Source organism: Pithys albifrons, chromosome 10 (genome assembly GCF_047495875.1).
Source record: "Pithys albifrons albifrons isolate INPA30051 chromosome 10, PitAlb_v1, whole genome shotgun sequence".
In the NCBI taxonomy this organism is placed as follows: domain Eukaryota; kingdom Metazoa; phylum Chordata; class Aves; order Passeriformes; family Thamnophilidae; genus Pithys; species Pithys albifrons.
The window spans coordinates 16,260,540-16,275,765 of NC_092467.1; the positions used below are offsets into that span (position 1 = coordinate 16,260,540).

General features: G+C 40.5%; 1 protein-coding gene across 7 annotated transcripts in view; it reads left to right on the plus strand.

The window, feature by feature from the left end:
- The window catches only part of ARHGAP29 (Rho GTPase activating protein 29), a 50,494-nt gene extending 44,924 nt beyond the window's left edge, over window positions 1-5,570 (plus strand). For 4 of the 7 annotated variants that reach the window (XM_071564893.1, XM_071564896.1, XM_071564895.1 and 1 more), the window contains 4 exons: window positions 1,158-1,390; window positions 2,149-2,455; window positions 2,619-2,730; window positions 3,713-5,570. In XM_071564893.1, coding sequence (XP_071420994.1) covers window positions 1,158-1,390; window positions 2,149-2,455; window positions 2,619-2,730; window positions 3,713-4,611 — 1,551 coding nt within the window. In that variant the 3' untranslated portion in view covers window positions 4,612-5,570. Of the gene's footprint in view, window positions 1-1,157; window positions 1,391-2,148; window positions 2,456-2,618; window positions 2,731-3,110; window positions 3,231-3,712 lie in introns of all 7 variants that reach the window. The other 3 variants (XM_071564894.1, XM_071564898.1, XM_071564900.1) reach the window with 2 other exon arrangements.
- Window positions 5,571-15,226: the final 9,656 nt, after the last annotated feature.

The following is a 15,226-nucleotide window of genomic DNA, read 5'->3' on the forward strand; positions in this document are numbered from 1 at the left end:
CAGCTCCTTAAATATTAGTACCACACACAGCACAAGCTTTTGCTTGTCTGCTCTTGGTGAAGCTTTAGTTTCTATAACCTTTCTGATTAGTGAATATACCTGTCTTACCTGAAGCTTAAAAGATTCCCATGTTCTTGCCTCCTCGTGCAGACAGTTGCTGATATATTGTTAATATCTGCTAACAAAAATGTCATGAAACATTCATAAAGGTTAGGATGTGTTCATTATGTAGGGACTATCCATTTTTTTTTCTAAATGGAGCTCTAAAGTTTCATGATTGAATTTTCCAAACCAGTTTCAATAAGCATCTGAAAAAACAAAGCTGCGATGTTGCCAAGTGAAATTATTGAGTTGCTCTGAAAATTTGTTAACCCTGAAAGGAATAGTTCTTAGGTGCATAGTCCTGTCCTCTTCCTTACACTGGCTGTCAGAGATGAGCATTCCAGTCTTATGATCGTTGCCATTAAGTGATTTTAAAAAATTACAAGATGTACCCTGCCTACATATCCAAGTAAAAAGGTAGCATGCTACATACTGGGGTACCAGTTTGAGACACTGTGCTGTATTTTAAACAGGACTTTAAAAAAAAATCAAATGTTTTCTTCTGGTCTTACTACCTCCTTTGTAGCTGATCTGTTGGTGTTAGGTAAACCTGCTTGTTTTAAATACAGGAGCAGTCCTAGAAACATGCAGTTAAAACATTTTTAGACAGAATTCTGAGCTAAACCATTTGAGACTGATTATTAAAATTAATCATATACTACTGATAGACTATCAAAGACCGGAAAATTAAGTAATGCCTCTGTTATTACAGTAATTGAGCACATGCGGTGTAACATCTATCTCATAGCAGTCACATTCCTGAAATCTTACCTTTTTCTTGAAATCTTATTTCAATAAAGTATTGATAAATGCTCAGTCCTGCAGCTATTGTAGGAAGGGGCTGGCAAAAGATTTCTGGGAAATAGTGTAGGAAGAGTGTTTTCTTTACCTAGGATTGGGTTTGAAAAAATTGGGGTTTGAGCTAATGAACAAGAATTATACAATGTCATCATCTAAGAAAAGATGATAGACCAGACAAAGCTGAAGAGAATCAGGGAGAAAACAAATTAAAATTCAGTTTTGAGCATGTTTCTGAAATGTTCTTATTTCTTCAGCTTCCAGAGCCCTTGGTTTTGTTTCGGCTTTATAACGAGTTCATTGGACTTGCAAAAGAAAGCCAGCATGTTAATGAGGAGTTGGATGCTACACAAGCTAGTCCCAAATCAAAGAAAAGACAGTCAATCTGTATTGAACTGAATAGAATCATCATTAAAATTAAAGATCTTCTGAAACAACTCCCTGGACCAAACTATAACACTCTTCAGTACCTTATTGGACACCTTCACAGGTGAGAGAAGACTTCACATTCAAACTGATGCTGAAAAACAAACAGCTGCATGCTGGCAATCTCTTGTACCATTTTAATGACTGTAGAGGAAGTAATCACATATACCTTAGAAGACATTGTTCCATTGCTGTTGCTTTTTCCATGTAATGAGTTCTCAAGTGACAGAAGAATATGAAAGGGAAATAAAGCAGGGAAAGCGCTGAGCTCCATTATTATTGATTCACATCGTGGTCAGCCAGTAGTAACTACTGTCAGGTGCAGGGATCTAGATGAGATTTAATCATGATATGACCCAGACAGAGCAGTGATCTGGGGGCTGTTAACAGAAAATTGAGACTTGTATCATGTCTCTTAAATAACTATTCTCCAGTTACATTTCATTTCCTTGTCCTCCAAATGCTGGTTTGTATGACAATGTACAACCTGATGACTACCAATAAAAATGGGCAATATTGGACCACGACTATGTTATTACTTAGAGTGAGATGCTCTTTTTCCCAACACCAGAAATGCCAAATAGCCACAAATAACATTAAAATATAGGACATAAAAACATCCTATTTGGAGAGTCCAAGTTGCTGTTAAATGCAGTCTGCACTGAAGAATCTGCCTACCAAACCAACTTTGACTTTTTCATTGTCCTTTATCCCTCTTTAGACATAAGATAGTGTTTTAATATCTAAACTATTTTGGAAGCAATAAACCCCTCTAATTCCTGGGAATGTGTTTTGATTTTTCTTTTCCCCCTCCTTATGCAGAGTAACAGAACAGTCTGATGAAAATAAAATGTCAGCCAGCAACCTTGGCATAATATTTGGCCCGACTCTGCTCAGACCACGTCAAACCGATGCTACAGTTTCTCTGTCATCGCTTGTGGACTACCCTTATCAGGCTCGGGTGGTGGAGCTGCTCATAACACACTATGAAAAGATATTTGATGTTTCATTGAAGCCACTTCTGAGCACAACACAGTCCGAAGAAACAGCTGTTACGGTCAGAGTTGCTTTATCAGCAGATGAGAGGGAGCCACAGCAGCAGAGGAATTTGTTTGTTGCTGTAAAGGAAGTGAGTGACTCTTCTTGTGCTGCCAGAATGTTACTTGTGCCATCTTAACTTTTGTGTTAAATGCTGCAGCATTCCAGAGCCCATTTTTAATAAATCTTTGCTGGCTTCTTGTTAGTGCATTTTCTCTTGAGTTCTCATTTACTTTTTCTCTGACTTTTGTTAGCAGGGTTTTCTAATAGCTCCAAGTGAAGGCAGAGCTGCAGAAACAGCTGCACTGTTTTTGGAATCGAACAATAGGAAGAATACAAAAGAACAAGAAGAAACATCTGTAACTGGTTAGTATGCTGTTAACTCTAGCAGGGGGAATGAATAAGGACTTCTAGATGCATTAGATTATTGTGCATGTAGCTCTTCAAATTAGACAGAAGCAAGTGATAAAACCTGCTTGCCACTGCTCGATATGCTGTTTCTTTTTGTAAGAACAACAGAATTAAATCTTTCTAAAGGCATTCAAGAAACCTGTGTTTATGGAATCTGAGCTTAAAGTACTTGGTAAGAGAATACAACACTGTTTTAGTTTTTCCCTTTAAAAAAAAACCAAACAAAAAACAAAACAAAGCCATAATTACACTGTGATTGTGGATTTCTGAAATCTACTATAGTGTTACAAACTAATACCCAGCAATGAATGTGTTTTGACCATTGTTTCCCCCAGAATGTGTATCATTGCCACTTACTGGAATTAAACCAGAAGTCTTTGGGAAGAGTAATTCTCTGACAGAATCATCAGCTAAGAGCATTTTGGATATCAATATTTCTGCTCAAAAAAATCTAGGTTTGCTAACCTACTCTAAATTCTTTTCTGTTTATCTGCCTGTGCTATTGCAGTGGGTTGTTTTAATGTAGGTATGATTTCATCTACTTTATTTAGGAGTAGCTGTGCATAATCCCTTTTAATTATACTGATTTTCAACTGCTACCAGTTCAGTCATGTCTTGTACATTAACAGTGCCACATCCTGAAACATACTAAAACTGCAAATATTCAGGGATGGGAAGGTACCAGCCAAAAAAATATAGTGTGTGTCTGCCCGTTTTCTGTTTGGTGTCTTGGTTACAGCTGCATAGTACATGTTTTACTGCTATTGAAATGCTAACACTTGGTTAGAGTAGGATACTCCTAGTATGCATACAAGCTCTCCCTAAAAATTGTTATGCCATTAAAATACCGACTGCCAAAGGATCATTAATAAAGTCTTGCTGACTTCTCTTTATATGTAGTGCAAAGGTCCAGTTGCATCTATTTGTGTGTTTCTAGGTGATGCTGTGAGTCCAGCTTCAGAGAAGGACAATGATCCGTTAATTTCTGTAGGTGAAGACAGCTGTAAAATTAACTTACTTCCTGCAAAACCTAACCATCAGATTACCAGAGTCCCACTGCGGGTTCCAAGGACAAAAGCAGCTTCTCGCCCTGTGAGTCTGCCTGTAGACCGAATACTTCCTCCATGTGTTCTGAATGAAAGAAATTCACGAAATGCAGGCGCAGTAAGTTCAGAGAAGCTGGGCAGAAGCCCTACGATTGAAGAAGTTTCAGAGGTGAAGGCAGTCCCTGCTGTTAATCCCTGCTGTAGATTTCCTTGTTATGATACCCAGATGCTGCGAAAAACTTGGGACAAGCAATATAAACAGTATGATATCACAGCAAGGACAGCAATGATCGTGACTAATGTACCCCAGGAGAACCGAGCCCTTGAGAGTGGAACTGCAGGTGCTTTATCATCATCATCATGCACCACTGATAACTCAGTTACTGCCATTCTTCCTAGTAAGCCATATTCTGTTGTTGGATCAGGAACGACAGCTACAGAAGAGAATGGTCCTGATGTTAATCCTCTTGCTGCCGTCAGGGCACCAAGAACATTGCAACCACCCCCAGGGACATTTTATAAACCACCTGGTAACAAATCCAAAGAAAATGGAGATGGTTCTTCTGCTAAAGCTTGTGCACCAACCAGTGCTGGCTCTGTTCTTCACCAGGAAAATACTGTGAAACTGGCTAGGAGCTCTGCACTTCCAACAGGTGATCCTGAACAAAACACAAACGAACAGAAAGCTAGCTCAGAGGATATTCACCTCACAGATCTGAAGCCTGCTTACCAGAGACTGAGACCAAAGAGGATCCAAGAACTGGAACACAGGGAAGCTCATTTTGTATAGGGTGCAAATTTCTCTTGGACTGTATGCAATTTGTTGATGTTGCCGGTGGAGGCTTCCCTTTGCCCCCTTATCCTTTGCCTTCACTTTAGAATCCCACTTTTGTGCCATATTGGAGTTATTTTTATATATGCAGCATTTTAAAACCAGGGGGAGGGCTGGGGAATTGTGAATGAGGTAAGTCAAACTTTTTGTAGTTGAGTAGCTTTCAATAAAGATGTAATACATTCCCAGTGTAGATATAGTTAAAGATTTCATTGAATAAGACACTGAGCTTCATTTCATTGTGTGGAATGGAGTGTTTATTCGTAGAGAAACAGCTATTTTTCTTAATAGATGTTATAATAAAAATGGAAGATTTAATGTTCACCGTCTAAGCATAAACCAAAGCTTGTGCTTTGCTCTGTAAAAGCATTTGTTCATTTTTCTAATTTGTGCAATTAAAGCTTTGCTTATGAACAGACTTACATACTGGCCAGCATGGCCATAATTATGTATCATATGTGTATATTTTAAGCAGACTTGGTTATCTGTTGCCAGTTTTCTATGTTGTCAGTTTAATATTTTTTTTTGTACAGCGAGGATGCACTTACTGAGCTTTACTATTCAGAAGCAGCAATCAATTCACATCTGGTTTCTTGTATAGCTTAGCAAGTGCGGCAAATGTGCACAGCCTGTTTTGTTTGGATGCCCTGCTGGAGAGCCTATCAGTTGCAGTGGTGCTGTCTTTCCCAGGTGGATGAAAAGGCAGTGATTTGCTTGCTATAGATCAGTTTCACCACTTAAGCTGGTGTAACTGAAATGAAGAGCATAGTTTCCAAGATTCAGTGAAAGCTGAAAATAACCAAAAATCTGCATTAGTAGGTGCATCTAATGGTTTTCACTTTGTATTAAATGGTTTTAATGTGTACACTGTGTTATATTTGCTTTAAAATATATTAATGTGTTAACATTTCAGTGACTCTATGGTTTCTATATCTGGATTTCTTCTAACTTATTAAAATACAGACATTTGGCCTTTGCAATAGTCTGATACTCTGCTGCCTCTGTCTTCTGGGGCTGGGGGTGGAATGCTTCTCCTTAGAGGATTACAGTTCTCATGACCCTCTTTCACATACTGTAGAGCACAGTTACTTTGCCGTGGTACTTTCTACTGATGTAAGAATGAAGAGGATTCCCAAAGGACAGCAAAAGCAAAGAATCACTTTTTTTTTTTTTTACATTGTGAAATACACTGGACTTTCTTACTCCTTTACCTTTACCCATCTTCCCAAAACATCCCAAATAGAATCCCAAATTCCCATCAGTGGACATAATCTGATTTTAATTTCCAGAACAAGAGATACTCGACTCACAAAGCTGAACTTCTGATTCGATATCACGTTTCCACGGAAGCCTGGCTTGCATTCTTGGTACAAGCCATGCTATCACTAGATGGTTCTGGCCATGCAGGACCTGTTTCTGGGGGGAGCTGCCTCATCCTGCAGAAAAGCTGAAGATCCCAGATGCTGCTGTGTGCCCATACTGGTGGTGTGAGCTGCATAACACAGTAAGTGGAGGGGTAAAGACTTCTTGATGTAGATGGAAGTTTGTTCTACTTTGACAATAGAGGAGTGGAATATAATCCACACAACTGGTAATGAATCATTACAGATACTGTAGCAGAACTTAAAAGCACAGCTGTGAAAGGATGGTGCTGGTCTGTCTTGATTAGGGCAACAAGATGGCAAAATAATTTGTGAATTACCATTAAATTTATAAATCTATGTGTTTTAGCGTGTCTGGCACTGACTATGCTAATGGCTTAAGAAACAAGTTTTCTCTGTTTAATAATTTCTTAATTTGATAAGCCTGTTCCCCTAGTGGGATGGAGGATCTCTGGTACTCCCCAGAGCAGGCTGCTGAGATGGAGAATTTTATTACCGAATACTACTAATCTGTGAGAAACAGACAAATGTTTCTTAATCAAGTCATAATAGCAGTTACTACTACTAGTTGTTGCTATACTGCTTTTTATATATTATCTCCTTCTAGGTTTTGCTGCTGTGAGAGGTTTCTGCCCCTTGAGATGCAGTTGGGGTTTCTGTTCCGTGCTCACAGCGGGGCCGGCGGGGCTGTGCGTCCCCACTGTCAGTGCTCCTAACTCGCTTTATTTCATGGAAAATGCTAACTTCAAAAGATGAATCACGCGCCTCCCAGCTTTTTAATGCCTTCGCCCGGTTTTATGCAATACAGACGCAAGGACGCTTCTTTGGAAATAAAACCTTTGGAGCCCGTGTGGGAGCTGTGTCCCCGCTGCCCCGCGCGGGGCCGGGGCTGTCCCGGGGCGCTCCCGCCAGGCCGGGGAACAGGTCAAGGGGGCCAGCGGGGGAACTGCGAGGCAGCGGCTTAAGGGCCGGGGCCTGCCTGCTTAACTTGTAAACTCGTACACGTTCGCCCGTTGTGTTCGGGCCCGTGCCCTGAGGTGGAGGGAGCGCCTGGGCCGGCACGGGCAGGGCATGCAGGGCCGTGAGGAGCCGTGCGGGGCCACGAGGGGCTGTGCGGAGCCGTGAGGGGCCGGCCGCGGCACAGGCTTTGGCTTCCTTTTGGACTGGAAGTGTTACTAATGACCCCTGTGGTTTCTTTGGCCTCTGATGCAGATTTCCCCAGATCTAGCTTTGAAATGGCCTCAGTCAACCCGCCCACCTGCTCCAGGGGACCAGGCTGCGGGTCATGCAAAGTGCCACAACCCTGCGGCTTGTCCTCTGGAGAGGAAACCTTTTATGTCAGATTTGCCCGATAATTGCATTTTCTGAACTCGTAATGCACTGCCTCATCCCTCTTAAATCCTTGGCAGAGTACAAACTTCTCTAAGTCGCTGACCTAATAAGTGATAGCAGCTGTTTGTTTAGTAGGGCCCCCGGTGCTGCCAGAACTGCTCTTCTGAGACCATCTTTCAAATACAGTTTGCTCAGATCTGAAGAAATACATTCAGAAATATCAGCCTCCTCGTACAGACTTGATTTTGCTTGTGCTGGTCATACGGGTTATTTGGGAGTATTTTTATTCAGAAGTCCTTAAACTCGCTGATTAAGCTGTTCTGTGTCAAGTAGGGGATTAAGACAATCTCCTTACAACTGAGCAGTGTTACTCTGCAAGCACTGACTGCATCCAAGGGACACGTTATTTGCCACCAAGCTGAACATTCCTTCAGAAACCTTTCAGTAGTGCTCACACATGACGTAAGCTTTTGTGGTAAGTGCTCAAGCTTTTTATTGCTTCTATTTGAAAATCTGTGAATTTTTTACCTTCTGTGGCATAGCAGAGCCCTAATGGAGTTAATCTGAAAGGAGACACGAAATGCTCTGTGAAGACAGGTGTGCTAAAGTTGGTAACTGTGCTCAGAGCGTGTTTATACTTTTCAAGTGACTTCTCTACATGCCACTGTGGCTTACAGTATAGTGTGATCTCAGAGCACACAAACTCGATTCTGTTTGGGTGAGACTAAACTGGAACTTGTGCTTCAGCAGCACACCTGATGTGCTGCAGCTGCTTATGCATGTTCAGTCTGAAGTAACCCTTAGGCAAGCAGTGTGTGGGTCCTGGATCCTCAGCACTCACTCACTGTTTCACTGTAAAGCCGCTCTTATTGGGCCATCTCACTTGTCAACGTATACATAAGCTTAATATGTTGGGAAAATTGAACAAACCAAATGTTTTAACTTTCATTACTAAAGTTGGAGGAGGAAGGGACAGAGAATGTCTGATATTTACAAAGTATGTTATTTTGAATATTCATGCAAGTAAGTTTCACAGGAGGATTCTTTGGAGACAAGCCATTCTGAATAAAATGTTCTATCTGTGTGCCTATTTATATTCATAGAGAGAGGAGAAGTCTTTTTCTGATTTAGAGATCTGAGGGATCCGTGGAAAGTGTTTTTACTCACAGGTAGAAGAAAAACTATCCCAAATCTTCCAAAATGTAAAATGTTTGAGGAAGGTGAATTCTAGGAAAATCCTCACTCCTCAGCCCTTATGCAGCTGGATGACACAACAATGTCTACATGAAGTAAACTGAATTACACCAAAAGTAGAAAACACACCTTTTGATCTTCTGCTTGCTGTGCTTTGTGCATCTGTATGCACAGATTGGGGTGATTAGCCAACTGCTGGTTTTGCACATGCATGGGATCTGTTTAAGATTCCACATTTCTCTGCATTTGACATGTGGAAGAGTCTGATTTTGATTATCTTTGATTTGTAGAAATACACCTTTCAAACAGAAGTTTCATGGTGCACTTTCTTATTCTCTCTGATTTTTCTTTATCATTTGATCCCAGCTTGACAGAACTTGCTGTTCTTGTCCCTCAGGTCACTCCTTACCTATTTCATGGAGGGAAGCCTCTGAAATACACAGGAAACACCTAAAAACCTTCAGCTTATGTTTTCCCCAGCAGTTTAAGATAGCTGAGTGCAAAACTTACCTTAACTCAAAAAGCCCCAGCTTCTGTGTGTGTAGTTTTTTCTATACACACATAGATATGCCTGTTAATCTATATAAGATACATTTATACATACCCACTCCTACAGTTAGCCTAGGCAAAATTGTGTTAGCACTAATTGTGTTATGTTTCTAGTGAGGCTGTGTTTAGGGACATGCTCTTCTACATATGTAAGAATATCTCACTGGTTAAGAAATGGTTTGGGTGCTGGAAAGCATTATTCTTGAAAATTAGAAGTGTTGGTCCATAAGCATACCCAATATGCTGAGTGTGCATATTTTCAAAGCTATCTTTTCAGGGAATTTTTAAATTCTGTTATTTTTAGAGAAATATTTGATTGTGGTGCAGGAGAGATTAGCAGGGATGTTTGTATAATTTGCTGGACAAACAGAATTTAACCAGACTTGATTTTGTAGTAACAAGTCAGTAATCCGTCTGGAAAAAAGAAAAAATAAAATGCTGATATTTAAAACAGCTTTAAATCTATGGCATATGTGTGAGGTGAGGGAACACAACACACATGCCATGTGACCCTATGTGTGGCACGTAGGCGCTCGTGAAGCATTGTCACAGGGCTGGTAACTTGTAGGCACAGTGTGAGAACTATTACCAAATACGTATTCCACCTATTGCTTTCTTTATGTTCTGATATATAAATGGAATGTCTCATTTTTTGTTGCTGGTGGCAACAGCCAAGTACCAGTGACAACTGTGGGTAGAGCTACCAAAGAAATTGTGCAGTGTGCTCTATAAGCTGAACAGTGTTTTTCACTCCCATGTAAAATGTTAGGCCACACATAGACTTTCTCTTATTTACTTCCAAAGATCCCTTTGTAAAGCTACGAAGCAAAAATGTGTCACAGGAGCAGCTGATGTAGTTGACCATAAGGAAGCAAAATATACCCTACCATCATCCAATTGTGATGTAAAAAATCTAATTAGGAGAGATTAGTTTAATCTGTTAGAGCTGTCTCTGTGAATATGTGGACAACAAAAACAGACCCACTTTCTTAAAATAACTTGACTTAGGATTTTAGGGTTAAAATTCTTGTTTGCTGAATAAAACTATTTAAGTATCTGTTTGCCTCAGACATAGTAGTAGTACTTGAACACAGTTTACAGCTGAGCAGCAGCAGCAGTACTTGTTTCTCTGCTTTGCACTGCCAGTAATCAGAGTGAGCTTCCATCTGTGTCTTTAGGCAGTCTTTGTTTCTCTGTCCAGATGGAAGCAGGGTCAGTCTCAGCTGTAATATGAACATATGTCCATCAGAAGTTAGATCAAAGCTGCATGTAAAAGGAGATGTTGTCATAGGATGATAGAACAAAATCATAGAATCATTAAGGTTGGAAAAGACCTCCAAGATCAAGTACAACCTTTGAGCAAACACCACTTTGTCAACTAAACCATAGCACTAAGTGCCATGTCCAGTCATTTCTTGAACACTTCCAGGGGTGGTAACTCCACCACCTCCCTGAGCAGCCTGATTCAATGCTTGAACCTCCCCTGGCACAGATTTAGGCTATGTCCTTCTGTCCTTTTGCTGGTTGCCTGAGAAGAGAGACCCCCACCTTGCTACAACTTGCTTTCAGGTGGTTATAGAGAACATTAAGTTCTCCCCTGAATCTCCAGGCTAAACACCCCCAGCTCTCTCAGCTGCTTCTCATGTGATTTACTCTTTAGACCCTTCTCCAGCTCTGTTGCTCTCCTCTGGACACACTCCAGCACATCGTGTCTTTCTTGCAGTGTGGGGGGCAGAACTGGATATGGTACTCAAGGTGCAGCCTCACCAGTGCTGACTACAGGGGGACAATCACTGCTCTGGTCCTGCTGGGCACACTGTTTCTGACACAGGCCAGGATGCCTTTGGCCTTCTTGACTGCCTGGGCACACTGCTGGCTCCTGTTCAGTCTGTCAGTCAGGACCCCAAGATCCTTTTCTGCTGGGCTTTCAAGCCACTCTTCCCCAAACCTGTAGCGCTGCCTGGGGTTGTTTATGACCATTTTGCAAATGGTTGTCACATTGGCTTATCTCTGGTCCTCTGGAACCTCCCCAGTTAAGCAGGACATATACTAAATGATGGAGAGTGGCTTAGTGAGCTCTTCTGCCAGCTCCCTCAGTACTCTCAGGTGGATCCTATTCTGCCCCCTAGACTTGTGTGTGTCTGAGTGGCTCACCAGGTCCCTAACTACTTCCTACTGGATTGCAGGGAGTCTTTTCTGCTCCCCATCCCTGTCGACCAGCTCAGGGGGCTGGTTGCCCTAAGGATAACCAGTCTTTATGTTGAAGACTGAGGCAAGGAGGGCATGGAGTGCCTCAGCCTTTTCCTCATCCTTGGTTACAGTGTTCCCCTCTGTATGCAATAAAGGATCGAGATTTTCCTTGGCCCTTTTTTTGTTGTTAATGCATTTATAAAAACAGTTTTTATTATCTTTCACAGCAGTGGCCAGATTGAGTTCTAGATGAGCTTTTGCCATTCTCATTTTCTTTCTACATGACCTAACAACATCTTTGAGTTGCCCGTGCCTTCTTTCAAAGGTCATAAACTCTATTTTTCCCTGAGTTCCAGCAAAAGCACCCTATTCAGCCAAGGCCAGTCTTCTTCCCTGTCAGTGCATCTCTCCGCATGTAGGGATGGCCTGATCCTGTGCCCTGTCATCCTTTGTGAAGGAAGCCCAGTTAACTCAGTGGTTTAAGTGACACATCTGCACAGAGGCCCGAAGGTCCTGCGATAGCGCTGAGAAGGCAGTGGAGTGCTGAGTGAGCACTCTGCTGTCAGAGCTGCAGTGTGCTCTGGGGTAAATCTAGCTATTATTAAATCCAATGAAACAGTTTTGTGGAAGAATATTCCCAGCAAGGTAGTGAGAGAAGCTCCAATAGTGCTTATACAGAGCCACTGCCAGGCATGAGCACTGCTGCAAGGTTTTGCTGCATTGCTGTCTCAGCCGTTACAAGTGAAAATCTGTAAAGAATTCAGTGTTCACTCAGTGCTCTTTTGCTTCTGGATTTGACCATGCTCTCCTTGGGGGAAATTTAGGTTGGTGATGTGAAATGAGCCATTTAATGCTGATATGTAACTTCATCTAGTATATATTAGTTGAAGTAGGACAGAACTTGCTGAAAAGCTCTCAGAGTGCATCGCTGGAGCTCTGAGTCTAAACACATATGGTCATTTAGCTTAATGTATTCATCTGTGATAGGCAGTTAAATGCCACCCTGACACCCAGTCCCATCAGACCTCAGAAGCTCAGCAGGGTCAGCCCCGGTTAGTACTTGGATGGGAGACCTCCTGGCAATACCGGGGGCTGCAGGTTCTAGTCCTGAGGACTTCACTGGCACCATCCAAGCTCGCTCGGCTATGGCAGATGAACCTGAGGAGTTAAAGGGTGAGGCCAGTTCTGCACACGCTGTGCCTCACCTAAAAAATCCACTGTGCAGGCTGGAAGGACACACCCACGTGGGGAGAGCCCTTCCCAAATCTTTGTTCGTGAAGCCGAGCCATCATTTCTCTGTGAACCTGCAGTTTGCTGGCATTTTAGAAGTTCCAGAAAATAGAAAATTGAAAATTGGATTATAAGAATGAATTTTTTTTCTCCTCTCCTGGTGTTGTGAAACAGTCACTTTTGTGTTTCACTGTCTGTTCTTTGAGAAGGATGGTCCACAAAAAAATGTGGTAAATTACCTGTAGATCTCCACACATAGATGTTACAAGAACAAACTTCCCAGGCCTTTCACAAGAGAAGTATAGCAACAGCAAGGTCATTAATTTTGTCAGAAAATGTTGTGAGAAGTTATAGGTGACAAAATCAGAAAATTAATGAAGAAAAGGCTGTTTTTATTATCCTTTAAAGATATTTTTGACACTTATTTTTTTGCTCTGGTTTTCATAGGTGTATGGGTCTTTTTCTAATTTTAGAAGAGTGTTAATATCTATGCAATTAAACTTCTTTTCAAGAAACTGAATTACTTTCATTGCCTGTATTCTTTCTAATTGCAGCAGTCTCAAGCCATAACTGATGAGCAGGGTTGCCTCTAAAGAGGGATGATAGATGTCTACCATGACTAATCACTCCAGAAGTTCATCTACCTCCTCAGCCCAAGTGGAGTTCTCCACACATTGTTACTAGGTACTATTTTTATCATGGTTCTACTCCATTAGTTTACTATAGTGTTTTGCTCTACTTAAATTAGTAGAGCTTGAATCTTAACCACACAATTCTATGTTATTTTCTTTAAGTATTGCCCAGATAGAAAGGAAATTTCAGGATTGAAAATTATTTCTTATTTATTCTGTTTATTCCTTCTACAGAATCTGGGACTTATCTGTCCTGTGTCTTCTGACCACATTATTTAAGGGTTTTTTTCCCCCTATTCTTTTGTCTGTGTTCTAATTCATTTATTCTTTTATTCTGTCTTTTAATTTAATTCATTAAATCTGTCTGATTCAGATTGCTAAGCAGCACAAGATTAGCTCACATCTCTGAAGCTGTTCCATTTAGGAAAGCAAGGTTGTTTCCCAGTAGCTCCTAGTGAAGGTTTTATAAACCAGCCAGCCTGGGGAGATATAAGTTTGTCCTTGTTCATCCTAAAATGAGAGATGATCCTAATTCTGATGAGCAATATAGAAACTTACTTTGAATTTTATATATAGATTGGACTTCATGTATTAACGCCAGTGTTGCTTTATTATTTTATCCCCAGTAAGCAGCACAGCCAATTCTAACTATTTGGCCTTAAATACCCTTCTCCAATCTCTTTCATGCCCAGTATGTCAGAAGAGATCTGCGCATTCTTTAATGTCCCTTTTCACCAGGGTTAGTCAGGGCTGATGTCAGCCCTTCCCTAGTGCTGGCCACCTCCTCCCTTGAGGTCAACATTCCTTTTCAATTCATAAAATGTGACCTGAGATGATTTTCTGAAACAATCAAATCATTATTACTGATCTATATCTAATGTTTCTAACTATAGCTTTGTTGACACATTAGGCCAAAATACTCTGGTGTGTTTTCCAAACTTTGTCTCTTAAAATCCAACAAAATCTTCTTCAGTTAGTATGTTTTCCAGAAACAAAGTTCTAGAAGAACAGTGACAAGTGAGACTTAAAAAAAATTACCTAATCCATGAGCAGTTTTGCTTGCGTAGGTTTTGATAGAGCTTTGAGTAATCTCTATCAATAGAGACCCACAGCCCACCCACAAAATCAGTTCTGCTACTTCACATTCTTATAATTAGAGAGTGCTTTCCAACATCTAACTTCCCTTTCCTTTCCCACACTTTCCCAGTTACTAATTATTCATGAAGAAGCAACTCTTCAATCATTTAAATCCCATAAAGCAGCTATAAAGTAAGAAGTTGATATAGGTAGCAAATTTAAATGGATTTTTTAACAGGTCCCTGTACCTCATATTTGAATTGATATGTCCAACTCTCTTTTTCCTTTTGAAGGTAAAAATTCGTGGTGATTATAATGAGTCATGGATCTAAAAACAGAGTATAAAATAGTTTAAATTCTGTTGTATTCCTACTAAAATGTCATAGAAACTGTTGAATTTAAAAGCATAAAAATATGAGATCCTGTATTTTTAATGAAGTGGCAACAAAATGGATTTGCTTTTACAAAATTCATTCCAGACTGTTAATCAGTATATATTTATAGTGTCTGAATGGTAAACCTAATTGGGTCATAATAATGAAACAGTTTTGTATAAACTGATGTCTAGTAGTAAATTCATCTTTTCATTGAATAAATAGTTTGAAAACACAGATTTATTGTATTACACAATGCAACAGTTAACTGCCTTCATTACATACAAGTCCAAGTTAATAGCCGGATTTAATGTTAATGACTTCTTTTTTTCGAAAGAGATGCTTTTCCTCTCTACTGCTTTTTGGTGCTGATAAATGTGTCACAGGAAACAGCCTCCAAATAATGGAAAACCACAATTTTTCATGTATGATAGTGTATCAAGTGCAAAATTAAATGGTGCAGACAATGAAAGGAACCAATCTCTATGATAACATAATCTTATAAATAAGAAGAAAAAGCTGTTATTTTGCTCTAAGATCTGTTTCATCGGTCAGCTGAGAAATGACAAGGCATCCTTTGCTACAGGTTAACCAGAAGTGTTGATGCAGAAGA